This window comes from Microchirus variegatus, assembly GCF_963457635.1.
Source record: "Microchirus variegatus genome assembly, chromosome: 13".
NCBI lineage: Eukaryota > Metazoa > Chordata > Actinopteri > Pleuronectiformes > Soleidae > Microchirus > Microchirus variegatus.
Window position 1 is genome coordinate 15,325,514 of NC_139814.1, and position 16,884 is coordinate 15,342,397.

Here is a 16,884-nt window from a genome sequence, read left to right on the forward strand (position 1 = left end):
TCAGGAGAACGGTGGCAGGGACCGGGTGCTGACTGGACTGCACTTCACCGTGGACGATGGCGATGGAGGAGGCTGGGTAAGATGAGGTGAGGAGGGAGACGGGTGGATGTGTCCGCCGTGGTACTCTCTCCCCGTGCCACACTCGGGGGCTTGAGTGCGACCTCTGGGCCTGCGGAGCTGAGGCGGGGTGGAGGCAGACTTGGACATACACTTGTACCGGCTTGGAGAGTGGTGGGATGAGGACACATGGCAGCTGGGTGAGGAATAGCTCACGGGTGCAGAATGACGTATGGGTGATGGATGCTGGCGGTCAGGTGAGGAATGTCTTCCAGACACGGGCTCGCAGTGTACGGGTGGATGCTCCTGTTTGGTGTGTTTGGGCGATTTGGGCGATTTGGGCGACTTGGACATCTTGGTGGCCTTGGGTGATTTAGGAATGTGGTGAGAGTTGGCAGTGTGAGAGGGAGGGGCTTGGCTGGGCGAGGTGGAGTCTCCATTGTTGGCGTACTTGTAGAGGAAGACGTCGTACTGAAGCGGAGGGTTGGTCTCTGAGTGGCGCTTGGCCTCTTTGGGAAGGAGCACTTCAAGGCCAATGGTGACTCCGTCCTGATTTGGAAAGATGTGCAAGTAGAGACACAAAAAATGCAGCAATGCAAGGGAGAATCATAGAGTATGCAAATAATGAAATAAAGCTGTATAGAGACACAGGAACAGATGCATTATGAGACTTAAAGGTGCCATATGTAAGAATGTGGCCAAAAACAATTACTACATTCAAATTCAAAATACCTTTTAGGTTTCGTTTTCTGACGTAACTGGCAACCTGTGGTTGCTTGGCAGCTGAGACTCTACTGACTGCAGTGATTGGTGCCATGCCAAAACATGACATGTTTTGCAGACTGCAAAACATAAACATGATTTGCAGTCTGCAAAATATTTTTTTAATGCAAATATTTTGTCTGTACTGTTGTTGTTGGTGAGTTCAGTTTGTTATATGCACATTATTCCTGAGTCTCTGTGACATATTAGGAGGATTTTATGGCCAGTTGCTTTAGATTTATTAGATAATGCACCTTTAAGTCAGCTCTCTTTTGAGTCCCTACCAACTACTGAAGGAAATATTTGATAACTTGCTGATTGATCGAGTCTGTTCACAGATTATAATCTGGAATGTGATGTTTTTACACTACATGAGATTAGATATTCCTGCTATGGCTGTCAGATTTACATAAACATGTGATGTGGAAAAACATTATAAATGTTGATGAATCTAAAGGGAACAACAGTAAGTCGATTCATCGTGAGTCCTTTGACATACAGGTGATTTGAACATATTTCTCTAGCCATTTTATCCCATAATACAGATCCAGACATGTCAAATAACAACAAAATATACTGTAAACTTTTAGATGTAGGTCAATTGCAGCCTAATGTGAGGCTGTATCTGTTAGCAATTGTCTTTGTATAAATCAGGGTTTAAAATATAATATAATAAGGTTATATGGTAGAAACAAGGACATTTACAAATCCATCCACAGGTAATTGTACAAATTAACAGGACTAAAAATGAAGTAATTAAATGATCAGTAATGGTCAAATTTAAATAATGATATAGATGTTAAAAAGACTAAATAAATATTCCATTTCATCATGTTAAAAAACACTGAATGATATTAGATCATACAAATATTGCACTACTAACCTACTTTACTTTTTAATTCTTGGAACATTTCATTTCAAGGCTCTTGCGTCTTGTAATTACTTTACAGAGCTGTCCATGGTGCTGAATGGGCTTCACAGTCACAGTGTGTGTGTGTGTGGGGTGTAATTCATGAGCTGCCTACTGTGGCACAAAAGCAGGGTCAGCCATGCATTCAGTTATTATTAACACGGGAGCAGCTGGGTAGTCAGACATGCAAAGAAAAGAGAGAGAAAGAGAAAGAAAAGAGAGAAAGAAAGTCTGGAGGGAATTTAGTGCACAGAGCAAAACACGGGGACAAGCTGGATAAAATTAAAAAGGTTTATTCCAACCACTGTGAACTATAATCCTCCATGTATACCCAAAAAAGTACAAAAGAACCTCAAGTACATTAAAGTATTAGAAATCACATTGAAAACCAAGACACCGTGTGTAATATGTGTATATAGATTCAAATATCGACTCCAAGCAATTACTTTGACTTCATGTAATCTAGACATATCCACTTATTAGCAATGCCACACATGAATTTTTTTTATTTTTTTTCGCAAAACACACACACCATTCACTTTGTTTTCCACATACTTCTTCTTTTCTTTTCTTTTTTCTTTTTTGCAAATATTACGTTTTCAGACACTTTTTTTTTCGTCGAGAACACCGATGCATGCGGGCAAAGAGAAAGACAGTAAGGTGGTGGGTGCAGGGTTGGGGGGGGGGGCAGGCTGAGGTGCTGGGGGGGGGGGTTGAGAAGAGGAGACGATGAAGAAGCAAGACTTCATTGGTCAAAGACCAAGGCAGAGCGTCAGCAGAGAGAAGTGTCAGTCATTAGTTGGTCCAAGCCAGAGATTTGAGACCAGCGTGAGAGGCAGATAGAGAAGAAAGTGGAGGCAGCAGCGCCACTATGTGACCAGTGATGGCATGGCAGCCTTGTAAACAGGACTATTGTGCTTCTCAATTTCATATCTTTATTCATTTACTCATGTTGTGCTTATTTTTTCCATATGAGGCCCGATTGTATAAAAAACACTATATATATGTATGGTGTAAACAAAATTTGTCTATACTGCATACAAGGATCTGTTGTTGTTTGTGCGCACATTTAATTTTTTTTTTTTTTTTAGTTTGATTCTCCGGCAGAGCAACACTTTGGGACAGACAGACATCTTATAGCAGGTTGTTCTGGAGCGTGTTTACCTCGGCGTTCTCCTCTGTGTTGTTGGGAGTGTGCTCGCGCTCGCGCTCGCGCTCGTGCTCTTGCTCCTGAGCCACAGACGCCGGACGGTTGTTTTCCTGTTTGGGAGAATGAGAGTTGAGGATGTTCATAGAGCCCTCTTCCTTGGGTTGCGGGGATTTTGCCGGGTCCTCCTGCTTCTGAGGATCGTCCTGTGGGGAGAGCAGTGACTCCATGAACACACACACAAACACACACACAGCCTTATAAAGGTCCAGTGTTAAGCGACATCTAATGGTGAGACTGCAGAATCTCCTCTGCTCACCCCTTCCTTTCCCAGGCGTGTCACAAAAACTACAAAGCATGTAAACACTCTTTCACAAACTCCTTCCACACCTCCATTCTTTCTTTCTAGTCTTTCTTTTTCAAAGGTTTAAGGGCATTGGGCATTTATGTGAGCAAACTTACTTACTTATGGCGCTAAACTTTGAAACACACGACCCTTAGATATCAGGGAAGCCAGCTCACTATAGATATCTTTAAAAGAAGACTTAAAACTTATCTTTTTTACTCTTTTTATTCCACCCTGTGTTGTGTTTTATTTGCATTTTTAGTTTATTTTAAAGTTAAAACAGAGTTTAAACCTCTTGACTCGAGCCTTTTCCTATTTTATTCCACCCTATAAATTTTCTTTTATTGTGAAGCACTTTCAGCTGTAATCCTTGTATGAAGGTTGCTATACAAAATTACAAATAAAGTTTATATAAAGTTAAAGCAAAGCCCTTTTCTATCTTATTTTAAGGCTATGAAAGGAAAACAATGACAATTTTAAAGTGATTTTACACAGATACAAACATACTGATGAGTTGTATATTCAAATTCTGCCACTAAACCCTCCTAAATGTTACACACTGGACCTTTAATGTGTGTCCAAACTCTGTTGACTGATAGCTTTCCCGTTCTGACTTGTTCGTGCATCATCCCCCTGTGTATAAAATCAGAATTTCCTCATTTGAAGTGTTGCAGTAAAAACTTGGACTTGGAGGTCATTTCATGGACAAAATCCAACAGTTCTGCTCTGCCAAATGTTGTCTTCACACGCAAAAAAAAAAATGCACAAAGGAGGTGTGATGCATCCTTACAATTGACACGGGGCAGGCTGCGACTGACCTGTGTGTGTTTTACAGAGAGCACACTGGAGTCAGCTGTGGTAAGCATATAGAAACAGACACAGGTCACTGTATGTACTGAAACTCCACCTATCATATCTGCAGTCGAATCAAGGGCATTTGGTTAATGCCAACCACCTCTCTTGACATTTGAAAAAACTGCACCTGCGGAGGCTTTTTAGCCTCTGGACCTGACATTCAGGGTTTGCGTTAAAGTAAAGCAAGTCACAATGTGTTCCCTCCAGTTAAGTGTGGCTAATGGACTGAGCATGTATGCTTTTTTTTTTTTTTTTTTTCAATACATCAATCCGGGCTTGTGTTTGTCGACTGCGTGCACTCATCAATGAGGGAACTGTTGTGTCTGTGTGTGTGTACGTCCCCCATGATCGAGCCATCGACTGATTGGCATGTCACAGACATCTGAAGGTCATGCAGGCGGTAAGTAGGGCAACCATTGATCGGTCACGCTGGCCATCGAGGCACGACCAAATAAAAGCACCTTTTTTGACCAGAGACAAGTTCAAAAAAACTGGCTTTGTTCGTCTAATTTCAAAGATTTTATGGCCATTTTTTTTTGGTTAAAAAGAATTCCCATTGATTACTGAGGTTAGCCGTGCGACAGTAACCTCATATCGCCTACTGTATTTGGCTTAATAACCCAGCAGGCAAGTATGATTGATTGATTGAGGCACACATACTGTAAATCTGCCCCCACACACATGTTCATATGCTGCTACAGAGCACATTTCACCTCATAGCATGCACACGCTTTAAAGGAGGACTGGGAAGAAAACGGGGAGGATGGGGGGGAGGGGGGTATCTGCAGCACAGAGACCCTAACTAAAATGGCTGCTGGGTGAAGTGTGCAGTTAAAGGGGAAAAAGAAGACTCCTCGTGGAGTCTCTCAGGATGTATTAATCCAGAAAGCCTGATACAGGAGGGTGATCGATTATTTCACCTGCAGTGGATGAGGAACACAGCTGATACCAGATCAGATGCAGGTGCAGGGCGAGGATTGAGGTTTTGCAGGAAAAACGAAAAAAAAAAAAACTCTGACATCTAGCATTTGCACGAGGATAAATTTAAAAAGCCGGAGAGGGAATACTGCTGCAGGCAGTGTGTGTATTTCTGCTGCCGCTTACCTGGAGGTAGTTATAGTGGTTTCTGGGTTTATATCCCCACGTATAGCTGGCTGTTGTTGGCCTCTAAATGTCAGTGGTAAGTGTGAGAAGCATTAATCAGTCACATATACTGGGCAAAATTGTGATTGAGTGGCGAATCAGGGTGAGTTTGGTGCATGCAGAAGACAGAGGGCGCCTGATGTTTTCGGTGTTTTCAGTTACAGATACAGACCACGCATAGGAGGAAGGACACAAAGACCACAAACACAGAGATCACATCAAACAAAGGAGAAGGAAGGAAGGAAGGAAGGAAGAACAGGTGGAGCATAAAGGGAACAACAAGGCAAACAGAGAAAGGAGAGCACAGGGAGAGGAGAGTTGTGGCATACCTGACAGATAATGTTGTCATAGTACGCCAGGTTGTGAGTGTGAGCTTGGGGAGCGGGCGGAGGAGAGTCACACAGTTTCCTTACATTTGGCTGTGAACCGTCAGCTGTCGTGGAAACCGAGAGTCCGTCCGTCTGCGGCTCGGTGCTCTGTGGGCGGAACTTACTGCGGAGAGGAAGAGGGGAAGACGGACGTGTGTGTGCGATAAATATTGACAGGAAACATCGTGTCTTTGACAGCGTGACTCTAGATTCATGAGATATTCCAAAAATTAAATGCGATTAAATGCTTTATTATTTGTTCCATTGTGCAGTTTTGCACCCTTATTTTTTTTTTATCTATTGTCAATCCTGGTTTTATCCAATCCTAACTTCCATACGTACAGATATATAAATAGAAATGATATACTCATAGACATTATACTTATTTTTACTAAATGTCCCACTGGACTCGGGGGAAAAAAGGTGTTCAACGTTTTTTTAAATAAATTCTGAATAACTTAAAACTGGCTGTAGATGTTAAAACAATCAGTGTGTCCTGTTTTATTTTATTTCTGATCTTCTGATCCACAACCCTCATGAGATTTTCTTCTTCCTGTTTGACGACGTCAGGAAGCAGCAATGAGTGACAAATACACACAATAAAATAAAATAAAAAAAAACCCACACATGAATATCTTAGCTATTTCCTTGCTGACTCGGATCGGATTATGCCATTAAAAGACGATCAAAGTGAAATTAAATAGATTCTAAATATACATTTCTATGTTTTTAGAGAGTTTTTTTTCTTTTTTTTTATTACTGTTCCCGATACCTCTATGGCTAATGTGTGTAATACTGTTTTTTAAATGTGTCTTTTATTTGTTAGTTACTTTGTTTTTAATTGTTTATTAACTGTATTTTATGTTCTTCTTTATGGGATTTGATTGATACAGTATTCAACAAAATAAATAAAAATAAAAAACAGTGTCATAATTTCTAGATATTTTAAAGCAGAAATGTTATAAATATAAAATATAGTGTATATAAATAGTATAGTATATAGTATAATATATAGTGTATATAAATAGTATAGTATATAGTATAATATATGTATATACATTGCATTGTATTGTATTGTATTGTATTGTATATTATGTTATTTGTATTTGTATATAATGTTATATATCATATCTAAAATCTATCGTCCATAAACGGTCGTATACAGATATCTACGCGCACACACCTGCGCTTGCGAAGGCGCCTGTTCTCGTTCTTCAGGTGGTGCAGCCTCTTGGCAAAGAACACCACGATCATGAAAAGGAGGAGGAGCACAAAGGAGGCCACGCCCACCACCACGCACATCACCTGGAACTCCGTCACGGCCCAGTCGCAGCGCGTGCCTTTGTTCCAGATGTAGTCCTGCACATTACACCTGGACACATCACAGACATCGTCGTCATCATCATCATCATCATCATCATCAGACCTTAGGTTTATTTTCTCCATCTGTTGAGATTAAGTTTTTAAGCGAGTGTTCAGTAAATTTATCATATTTATAGCTACAGCGTGTAAAATGGTTCTCAGAGCTGAAGACATGACGTCTTGGGGTCTGTCCAGCAAGGCAGGGATTCATCCTGCAGCCAAGGCCCTAATGAGATCAAAGGATCAGAATCTGTGTGTGTGTGTACGGTGTGTACGGTTTGTGTGTGTGTGTGTTCACGCGTGCTATTACTCAGCAGGTATGCTCAGATTAGCGACAGTTTTACCTCTCAGTTTAAGTTGCAGTGTGGACCAATTGTCACAAACAAAGCTATATTTGCGAGGACATTTTGACCTTAAACTGGGTTTTTTGGAGGATTAGGGTTAGAATTGGGTTAGGGTTGGGCACTTAAGGGTCTACGGAATGCATTATGTCTATGTGTGTCCTCACAAAGAATGCAAAACCAGCGTGTGTGTGTCTGTGTGTGTGTGTGTTCCTCCTTGTCATCACTGCATTGTCACCTTTCTTGTGCTGTAATTGTGTGCATACTCCGTGTGTCTGTATCGGCTGCTGTCGCCAGATTACACACACACACACACACACACACACGCTTTACCCCCCGCCTTCAAAACTAGAGCTAATCCTCTGGCGACCCCGCTGTGATCTTGACGAACACTCATGACACATTAAACCAGCCTTCTGTCTTTGTGCGTGTGTGTGTGTGTGCGTTTGTGTGTGTGTGTGTGTGAATATCTGAAGTGTCCTAAATCTTCTCTTTTGTCTTGGAGAGGGCTCATGTAGGAAAATTATCACCACAAGGCAAATTAAAGGGGGGGGTAATGTTGTAGCTGCCAAATACTCACATACAGTCTATGTTTAATAGACTGCAAATTTCCAGTTGGAAAAACTGTCAACACCTAGTTTTCTTCTAAATGTCCTCTTCCCTCTAGACATTATTAACTAATTATTTTTACTAAAATGTCCCAATGGACTGGGGAAAAAAGGTGTTCAACGTTTTTAAATCAATTCTCAATAACTTCAACTTTAAACTCACAGTTTCTGAACACAACAAAACATGTTGTAGCCAGTTTTCTCACCTGCAGAAAGCCCCCATTCCCGTCACCACGGCGCACACGCCCCCGTTGAAGCAGAAGTTGGGTTCCAGGTCACACTGAGACACACACACGCCGGCCCCAGAGCGCACGAAGCCCAGCCTGCAGCCGTCCGCCCCCGTGGCTCCACCTAACTCCGGCCCTGGCATGGCAGGAGCAGGCAGCGGCGGTCTGCTCTCCACCTTGGGCGCCACGTTGTTGGGAACGACAGGGGCGTCGGTGAGGAGCAGGTTGTCGTCGTCCATGTCGGGTGGCGGCGAAGGGGTGGGTTCGGGTTCTGGGGTCGTATCTAACGCTGAGAGGTCGTCGTCCGGTGACAGGTAGTCATAAAAGTCCGAAAGCGTCCATGCCGTGGGGTCTCCCGCTTTCTGCTTCTGGGGTTTGGGGGCTTTGGCCCAAGCCACTGCAGGATCAGAGGGCACAACATCCGGCGCCGGGCTGTGGAACGCTACAGTGATGACGTCATCAGAAAAGGCTTCTCCAGGCTGGTCTGGACCCGCCCCACCGGCGGTCAGCTCCTCCCCAACAGGTGGGTCTTCCTCCACGAAGTCCAGGTAGGTGTGTTTGCGAGAATGGTGACGTTTGGTGGAGCTGAGGGGCAGCGTGGCCCCGAGACCTGCTCCGATCAGGTGGTCTCTCTCTGCGGAGTCGTCGCTCAGCACCATCCTGGCGCTCAAGGCCTCCTTGTCGACAGACGACTGGTTGCGGTGATGATGATGGCGCCTGGTCAGTGAATGCCTCCCTGTCAGTCAAACACATATAACAATCAGGGGTTAGGATGTTCATGTGTTGGATTTCCACTCAAATGAAGGCAGCATAGTGATTCTCGGTCTCAGCCATGGACCACACATAAGAAGTGGACATAGTCGTCCAGTTTGGTGACTGAGGACGACCCACGAGTAAGAATATAATGAATAGACATGAAGAGGCAACTTGTCTGGTTGCAATAAGAGCTCAGTTTGAATGGAAGTCTATAAGAGAACGATTTATAACTTTATAATATCAGTACAAATCATTTTCTTGAGGAGTTCACGAATTCCAGCTCTTCTTCAATTGCACATGATGTCAATTTTATAAACTATGCTATACATTGTTAATGTGCTACACGGCTATTCTAGCTACAAACGTCTGGTTTTTAATGGAATATGTACATAGGTGTATAGAGGCCCGTTTCCAGCAACCATCTCTCCAGTGTTCTAATGGAACATTGTGTTTGCTAATCATGTTAGAAGGTAATTGGATGATTAGAAAACCCTTGAAAACCATTGTGCAATGATGTTAGCACAGCTGAAAACAGTTTTGCTGCTTCTTTGATGAAAGGGCAAAATTATTATTTTGAATAAAAGCCATGATTTCAATTTGTCAATGTCTTGACTATATTTTCTACTCATTTTGCAACTCTTTTGATGAATAAAAGTGTGAGTTTAAATGGAAAACACAAAAAAATTGTATACGTGACCCCAAACATTTCAGCTGTAGTGTATGTTTTGCAGTTGATGCACTTTCTTATGTGGCTGTAAACGCTGTCGTCCACACAGTAGTACAGTAAACATGACAAAACAAATCCCCGACTACATTACCGATCAATTGTCATACATTACTAACCATATAAAGAGACCAAAACCGCGCTGCGTTGTGTTAAATGAGCGCGCGAAGGAACGACGCCATCGGAATTTGAACACAATTTGTGAAGACAACATTTACTTGAGGTCACTTATGTCGCGAGCGCATCGCTGACGATACACGATCTTACCACGACTGTAATCCGTGCGATCGCGCTGTTGCAGAAAGCCAGCGAATCAACATCTTTGTAGCTCCATTAGTTCCATTGTAGTTTCCATTTTTTTGGCCTGTTTTTGCCAAGAGACCGAGACTCAAATTTTTTTATTGCAAATATATTTTATACTGTTAAAATTTGTAACATCTGCAGTGTTTTTTCGGTATAGAAGTTTTTGTTTTTCTGCATTTTAAATTGTTAAATACACTATTTTAAGATGCAGATGGATCATCTGAGAACCAGTGGTTTATAGAAATACAAAACTACATTTATAAATCAATAAACACTGCAGTAAAACTGACAGATTAAGGTACAGGCTCCTACACGACTAACAACATAACACAATCTTTTCATTCAACAATTATAATATCAAAGCCCATGCAGAGCTAACACTGGGTTTGTCTGATCTGATCAGACTTGACAAGTTCTCCCAGTGGAGGACTTACATGTGACGACTGAACTGCATTAGGGAGCGTTTTCTTGTCATTTAATTTTAATACAGAAGATAAATAAAGACTCTCTAACACATGCAGCCCCCTCATTTGGGCTGGAGCTAATCCCACAGTTTTGTTTTACACTTTTAAAGACCGCCTGGGCCCAAGGATGAGGCATGAATGATTTAAATGGATCCCTACAGTAGTACTGTGCAGAAATGTCCTCAGGCCGTCTCGGAGAGACTTGTTAAGTCACCGTTTCCTTTCACTCGGAAATCAGAGTTTGTGAATTAATTAGAGAGTGAGAGGTGACTTAAAGGTGCCATATGTAAGAATGTGGCCAAAAACGTTTACTACATTACAATACCGAGGTCTTTTAGGTTTCGTTTTCTGATGTAACTGGCAACCCGTGGTTGCTCGGCAGCTGAGACTCTACTGACTGCAATGATTGGTAGACGGCGGTAGGTGGCGCCACATGCCAAAACATGATTTCAAAACATAAACGTGATTTGCAGTCTGCAAAATATTTTTTTTAATGCAAATATTTTGTCTGTACTGTTGTTGTTGGTGAGTTCAGTTTGTTATATGAACATTATTCCTGAGTCTCTGAGACATATTAGGAGAATTCTATGGCCAGTTGATTTAGATTTATTACATAATGCATCTTTAAGGTAAATTGTGGCTTAGCAAAAAAAAAAAAAAACCTAACTTCAGGAGATGTAACTGTGAAGAAAAATCAGAATAAGAGGGAAGGACTGTCTTGTGCTGTGCATACTGTGCATGCATGGAGATGTGGGATTAGGCACATGAGGTGAGGATTAGATTAGGATTTAGAGCTATAGGTTAGAGGCCGACTGGTCAGACACCCCAACCTGCAGCTGCAGGATTTATTTATTTTATTTTTAATGTTTTTATTACAAATGCCTACTGTGCAGAATAATATAAACAGAATTCATTTCAAATCCAAAGAGACATCTCAAATATTCCACCAATACCAGATGTTTTCTTTTTGGACAAAGTCACTGGGGCTCTTTTTCAAAAAATGTTTTTGCTAAACCCAAACTAACTGCTTCATTTCTAATTTTCCTATGTAAAAATTGTATAAGCAAGCACATTTTTTTGCATCTCCTAAAACATATAAAACTCAGACTTTAAAGGTGAAAGCAAAGAAAACAGGAATGTGTGTGCTGTTAAAACAGTTTGAGAGCTATTGTTCTGGCACTTGTGGCACTGTTTCCACAGCTGACAGACTGTCAAAGAAAATCCACTTCTTCATACTTTTCCACTGGCCAATTTGCCAAACTCATCCAAAATACTTTGGGAATTCTCTCCCCCTACCTACCACCCTGAAACCAAAACCACTGCGTCCAATGAGATCACTGCGCTTCAGTGTCTGCCACTTCATTCAGAGCTAACACAAAAACCATCTGAACGTGCCTGGAGTCACAAAGACGAGCGGCGGCTGAGGGAAGCGACCGCGAGATTTACCTCACACACACACACACACACAGTCACATGCACACACACATCGCTGTTGCCATGGTGAGATGTAAAGAGGTGCCATGTTGAAAGGAAGACTCGGGGCGAGAGCCTTGCAGTGGAAACAGAGAATCCAGTGTTTCTCTGCCTCTCTCTTGCTTCTTGTTTTTCAATCAATTAAGAGGCAGTCAGTAGATGTTATATGCCAACTCCATCTGTGGGAAAACTCAACTGGAACGCTTCACAGTTTGTGAAAGCGACAGACATGCTCCGCCGCCTTAAAAACACACAATCAAATTTCAATTTGTTCATGTCCTGTCGGCCACTGGTTTCCATACATGAACATGAAAAGATGACTACACATTGAACACACACATACACAAGCCCCTGCTTAGTAATTCCATTTCCCTCTGTGTCTTTGACTGCCACTCAGTTCTTCACCTCATGGCATCACACTGAGCACGTCGCCATGGCAACGCGCTTTACCTGAGGTCACTGTGACTGGCTGGAGAGCAGATTCCTGGCAGCCTTCACCTTATCAGCAGCGCACAGAGGGGAAAACTGCGGGTGAGTATTCTGCATGCAGTCGAGAGACAAACTATAGCCCCAATTCTTTTTTGTTGTTGAAAGACTCTACTGGTGTCCTGATGCTGCAGCCATTAACATGAGTGTTGCCTGTCTATCATTGTGAACCAGTCTGGCTAATTTCCTCTTATGTTAAAGGGCCACTTCACCCCAAAAAAAAAAAAAAAGTGTTATTTGATCATCAAACAGTGGATCTGAGATACACATGCTGCAACAACAGAGGAAATAAAAGAAATGTCAAAGTCACCTCCTTCAAAGAAAATAAAAGCCTTATACACTGCTTTGAGTAAAAGATCTGGAGAAAAAAAACACAGCTTGAAGATTATTCTTCATTTGACCAAATGGGGTAACAAATAAAATGGGTGAAGCTGCCCTTTAAGATTCAAAGAGGTATTTTCACCCAGAGAGATGCTCCTCACTGGACATTTTCTGACATATTCTGACAAGCGAGCCCGCCTGGCATCACCAACCACATCACATAAACAGGTTGTATTGACATTAATGCATTAAAGGTGCATTATGTAATAAATCTAAATCAACTGGCCGTAAAATCCTCCTAATATGTCACAGAGACTCAGGAATAATGTTCATATAACAAACTGAACTCACCAACAACAACAGTACAGACAAAATATTTGCATTAAAAAAAATATTTAGCAGACTGCAAATCATGTTTATGTTTTAAAACCGTGTTTTGGCATGTGGCGCCACCTACCGCCGTCTACCAATCATTGCAGTCAGTAGAGTCTCAGCTGCTGAGCAACCACGGATTTCCAGTTACGTCTGAGCTACAATGGCGGAGAAAACAAAACCTAAAAGATTTTGAATTTGAGTGTAGTAATCGTATTTGGCCACATTCTTACATATGGCGCCTTTAAGTTGCTGCACTGTGATTGGATGTTTGTGTTGAACGCGCAGTTGAACCAGTGTTCCTAATAAAGTGACCCCGTTCATGCATTTATGATCAAACTATCTTAGTCGGCGAAGGAACTTTGGTTTCAAGTTGCTCTCTTGGTTTTTCGACACCTGTTGCTGACCAAACTGCATCGTAGCTCTTTGTGCCAGTAAACAGTGTTTAAACTCTGCTTCTGCGTTTGTTTGTTTGTTTGTTTGTGTGCATGACAACAAAGTCAGGGAGATGCTGGTGATGCTGATCTATAGTGACATGCCATGGGGTGTCTGGTGCTTCAGGGCAGATGGACCTCACAGTCTGCAGCCACTCACACACACACACACACTTACATGGCACCACACCCAAGAGTCTGGACACTATCCATTTTGTTTTACTCCCATCTTTTTGTGTGTGCAAGGCAGAAATAAATTGCAATTTCAGTGAATTTGAGCTTTTCCATTCTGAAACTGTTCTTGGTCCACAGCAAATCAGGCTTATTTATTTGTAGAAAACTGACTATAGGATGGAGGATTGTTCACTAATGTGCAGATTTAAATGTCTCCAAGGACTTGAGGTTTTTCTATAGACCTAATAGTTCATTCAACCTGTGAAATCAACCATAAAAAAAAACAATTTCATGTGTGCTTTGAACTTAATTTGTAAGAATATGAGGTAATTAATAATGAATGTGATAGATGAGGTCATGGTAAAGCCTTTAGATTACTCCCTCTCATGACCAGTGCATTGATATTAAAACTATATATATGTTTTACTGTTCGTCTTCTTCCCTTTTCACACCTTGGGGGACATTATGTTCTGCTCTGGTTTTACAGTGGTGCTGCTGAACTGCATTGAAAGCGATGGGGAATCAAATGTTCAATAAAATTGGTTCAGATTTTCTGTGTTTTGAGACAGAAATCCATGTAAAAAAAAACATGCACACATTATGCATCAATCTGTAGAAAAAGTGTATGTTAGATCTAAATAGGCACTACAGGATCTTTTTTTTTTCTTTTTACTAATAACCATCAGAAAATGTGTTTTTTTGTCAGTAATGAAAACAGAGTGGTCAGACAAACAGACAACACAGTGTAAAAGCACCACAAACTGCACATTTATGGTGATTTAAACTGCCAACATGGGAGCCTATTTATCTTCTATGAGCTCGCACCAACAACAACAACAAGCGCGACAGACAGTGCGTTAATTCGCCGGTCAATATGTCACTGTGTTAACGCCTCGTTACTCATCGAGGGCGCGAGATGCGGCGATAAAATGGAAGGGGGGGGGGGGGGTAGCGCGTGCCCACGTGAACCCCGGCGACCCTGCTCGACGTGCACGAGCCACCCTGTTGCTGGGCAGCAGCAGCAGTAGCTCATTTCAGATTTTTTTTTTTTTTTACAGATGTCATGACTCGTGGATGAGAGCGTGGACGGCGGGTGCAGCAGCGTTGTGCACACCCCCATCCTCCTCGTATCTGGAGGAATTCAGTGCATGAATTCAGCACCGCGGACGCGTTACCCCCCGCAGACACAGGCCACAGTGCAGCTAATCCCGCCTTTGTCTGAGCAGCAGCATCAGCATCAGCATCAGCACCAGCAACTGTCAAATGTCTCCTCCACTATCTTTGTTTCCTTTATGAAGACGATGTCATCCAAGGGGAAGACGCAGACTTCTCTTCTTCTTCTCATACTCTGAAATGCACTTATGAGATTAACCATCATGGCCACTAGTGTAATAGTGTCAGTTTTCAACATCACAGCATAAGAGATTATGCTCTGCACAGCTAAATTATGTCACTGATGTCAGAATGGGGGAAAAAAAAGGCAACACAACATTGCATTTGTCATTTTTCCATCAAAGCCGCTGCAGGTGTGATTTTGATGCACGTGCGCGCTTGCATGCAACACACACCTACATCCATGCACGCACGCGCACACGCCTATAGGGTGGGACTCAAGGGTAGTTGATAAAAAATGTTTAAAAAAAACGACTTACCGTGAGCGGACAGCGCTGACATGATGACCAGAGAGAGGGTCACCAGCACCTGCCACGCTCCCACACGACTGTCGCTGTCAGCGCGCGCCATCACGCCCGGGCTTCGGTTCCACTGTGACACACAAACTCCGCTCGCGCTCTCCCCCCCACCTCACCTCCGGTGTCAGTGGTGGTGGTCAGTGGTGGTCAGTTGGGCTCAACGGTTAATCCCCTCACCACGATCCAAAACTTCAGATGGTGCCGGTTTGCGCCATGTCGTCCCGGTATCCTCCCTCTGGCCTCGCTCACAGCTGCAGCGCGTGCTTAACGATGCGTGCGTGCGTGCGTGTGTGTGTGTGTGAGAGAGAGAGAGTGTGCGTGTGTGTGTGAGGACCCTTTAACGGCTCGGGTTCGGTTCCATTGTCCCAATCCTCCACACCTTTTGCGCGCGCGTGGCACTCCGTGGCTCTGTCGTCGTCAGCAGTCAGTAACACCGCGAGGAGTTGTTGTAGTAATGCGCGCGACACAGAGAGAGAGGGAGGACAGAGAGAGAGAGGGTGGGAGTCTGTCGTCGCCTTCCGTTAACTCTTTTCCTTCTTAGCGCGGCACGGTGCGCCAGCGACACAGAACGGTACCGCGCGCGCACACACACACACGCTTTCAAAGTGCCAACACACAAAAGACAGAGACACACACACACATTCACGAGGGAACGCTATTCAGTGTCCACTGTCAGTCTACAGGAGCTGTGTGAGAATGAAGTGATTTAAACTGCGTCTGTGTTATCACCGAGTGTGTGTGTGTGTGTGTTTGTATTTGTGGCATACTGAGGACCAATGAGGGGTTTTAACCAACAAAGTGAGGTCACTTTAACAAAGTGGGGACATTTTGCCCGGTCCTGAATTTGTTTTCATTTAAATTACTTCCTTAGATGGTAAACATGCTATACTCTGTTTTTTTTTTAACAGTCCTCAATTTGGTACAAAAACCCGGTTCCACCTGCAGACATTTTATGGTACTGCACTCAGGAGTTGTTTTTTTTATAGCTGTCATTCATGTAGTAGATATTTGTAATTGTGTTGATTTATAACGTGGAAATGCTGGTCCTTAGTATGCGGCAAGTACAAGTATGCTTGTACTTGCTGCATACTGAGGACCAGTGAGGGTTTTCAACCAACAAAACGAGGTCTTTTTACATTTTACGTTTAAGTGTGGACATTTTGGCCGGTCCTCACCTCCTTTGTTTTCATTAAATCACTTCCTGAGGTTGTAAACATGGTATACTCTGGGTTTTTTTTAACAGAGGTCCTCAATTTGGTACAAAAAAACCATTTTCCAGCCCTGGTGTTTCACACACTTTTTGCTCTGCAGACATGTTATGGTACTGCACCCAGTTGTTCTTTATAGATGTCATCCATGAAGCAGATATTTGTAATTGCGTTGATTTATAAAGTGGAAATGCTGGTCTGGACTTTGTACCCGGTCCTCAGTATGCAGCAAGTGCAAGAATGTGTGTGTGCACCCATGTATTTCTAATGTTGTGGGGACGTATTACGTCTTCTTGTTTCCAACTTTCTAAATAAATAGTATTAAAAAAGTCTAGTTTTCACCACATTGTTT

The 16,884-nt window shown here is 42.7% G+C and overlaps 1 protein-coding gene across 1 annotated transcript; it reads right to left on the bottom strand.

Moving 5' to 3' along the window:
* Positions 1–15,376, bottom strand: cspg5b (chondroitin sulfate proteoglycan 5b; the record flags this gene model as incomplete). The annotated part of the gene is made up of 6 exons (XM_083899508.1): positions 1–606; positions 2,894–3,082; positions 5,550–5,712; positions 6,772–6,960; positions 8,106–8,862; positions 15,286–15,376. 6 exons carry the CDS (start codon positions 15,374–15,376, stop codon positions 1–3), a joined length of 1,995 nt encoding a protein of 664 aa, XP_083755634.1.
* Positions 15,377–16,884: the final 1,508 nt, after the last annotated feature.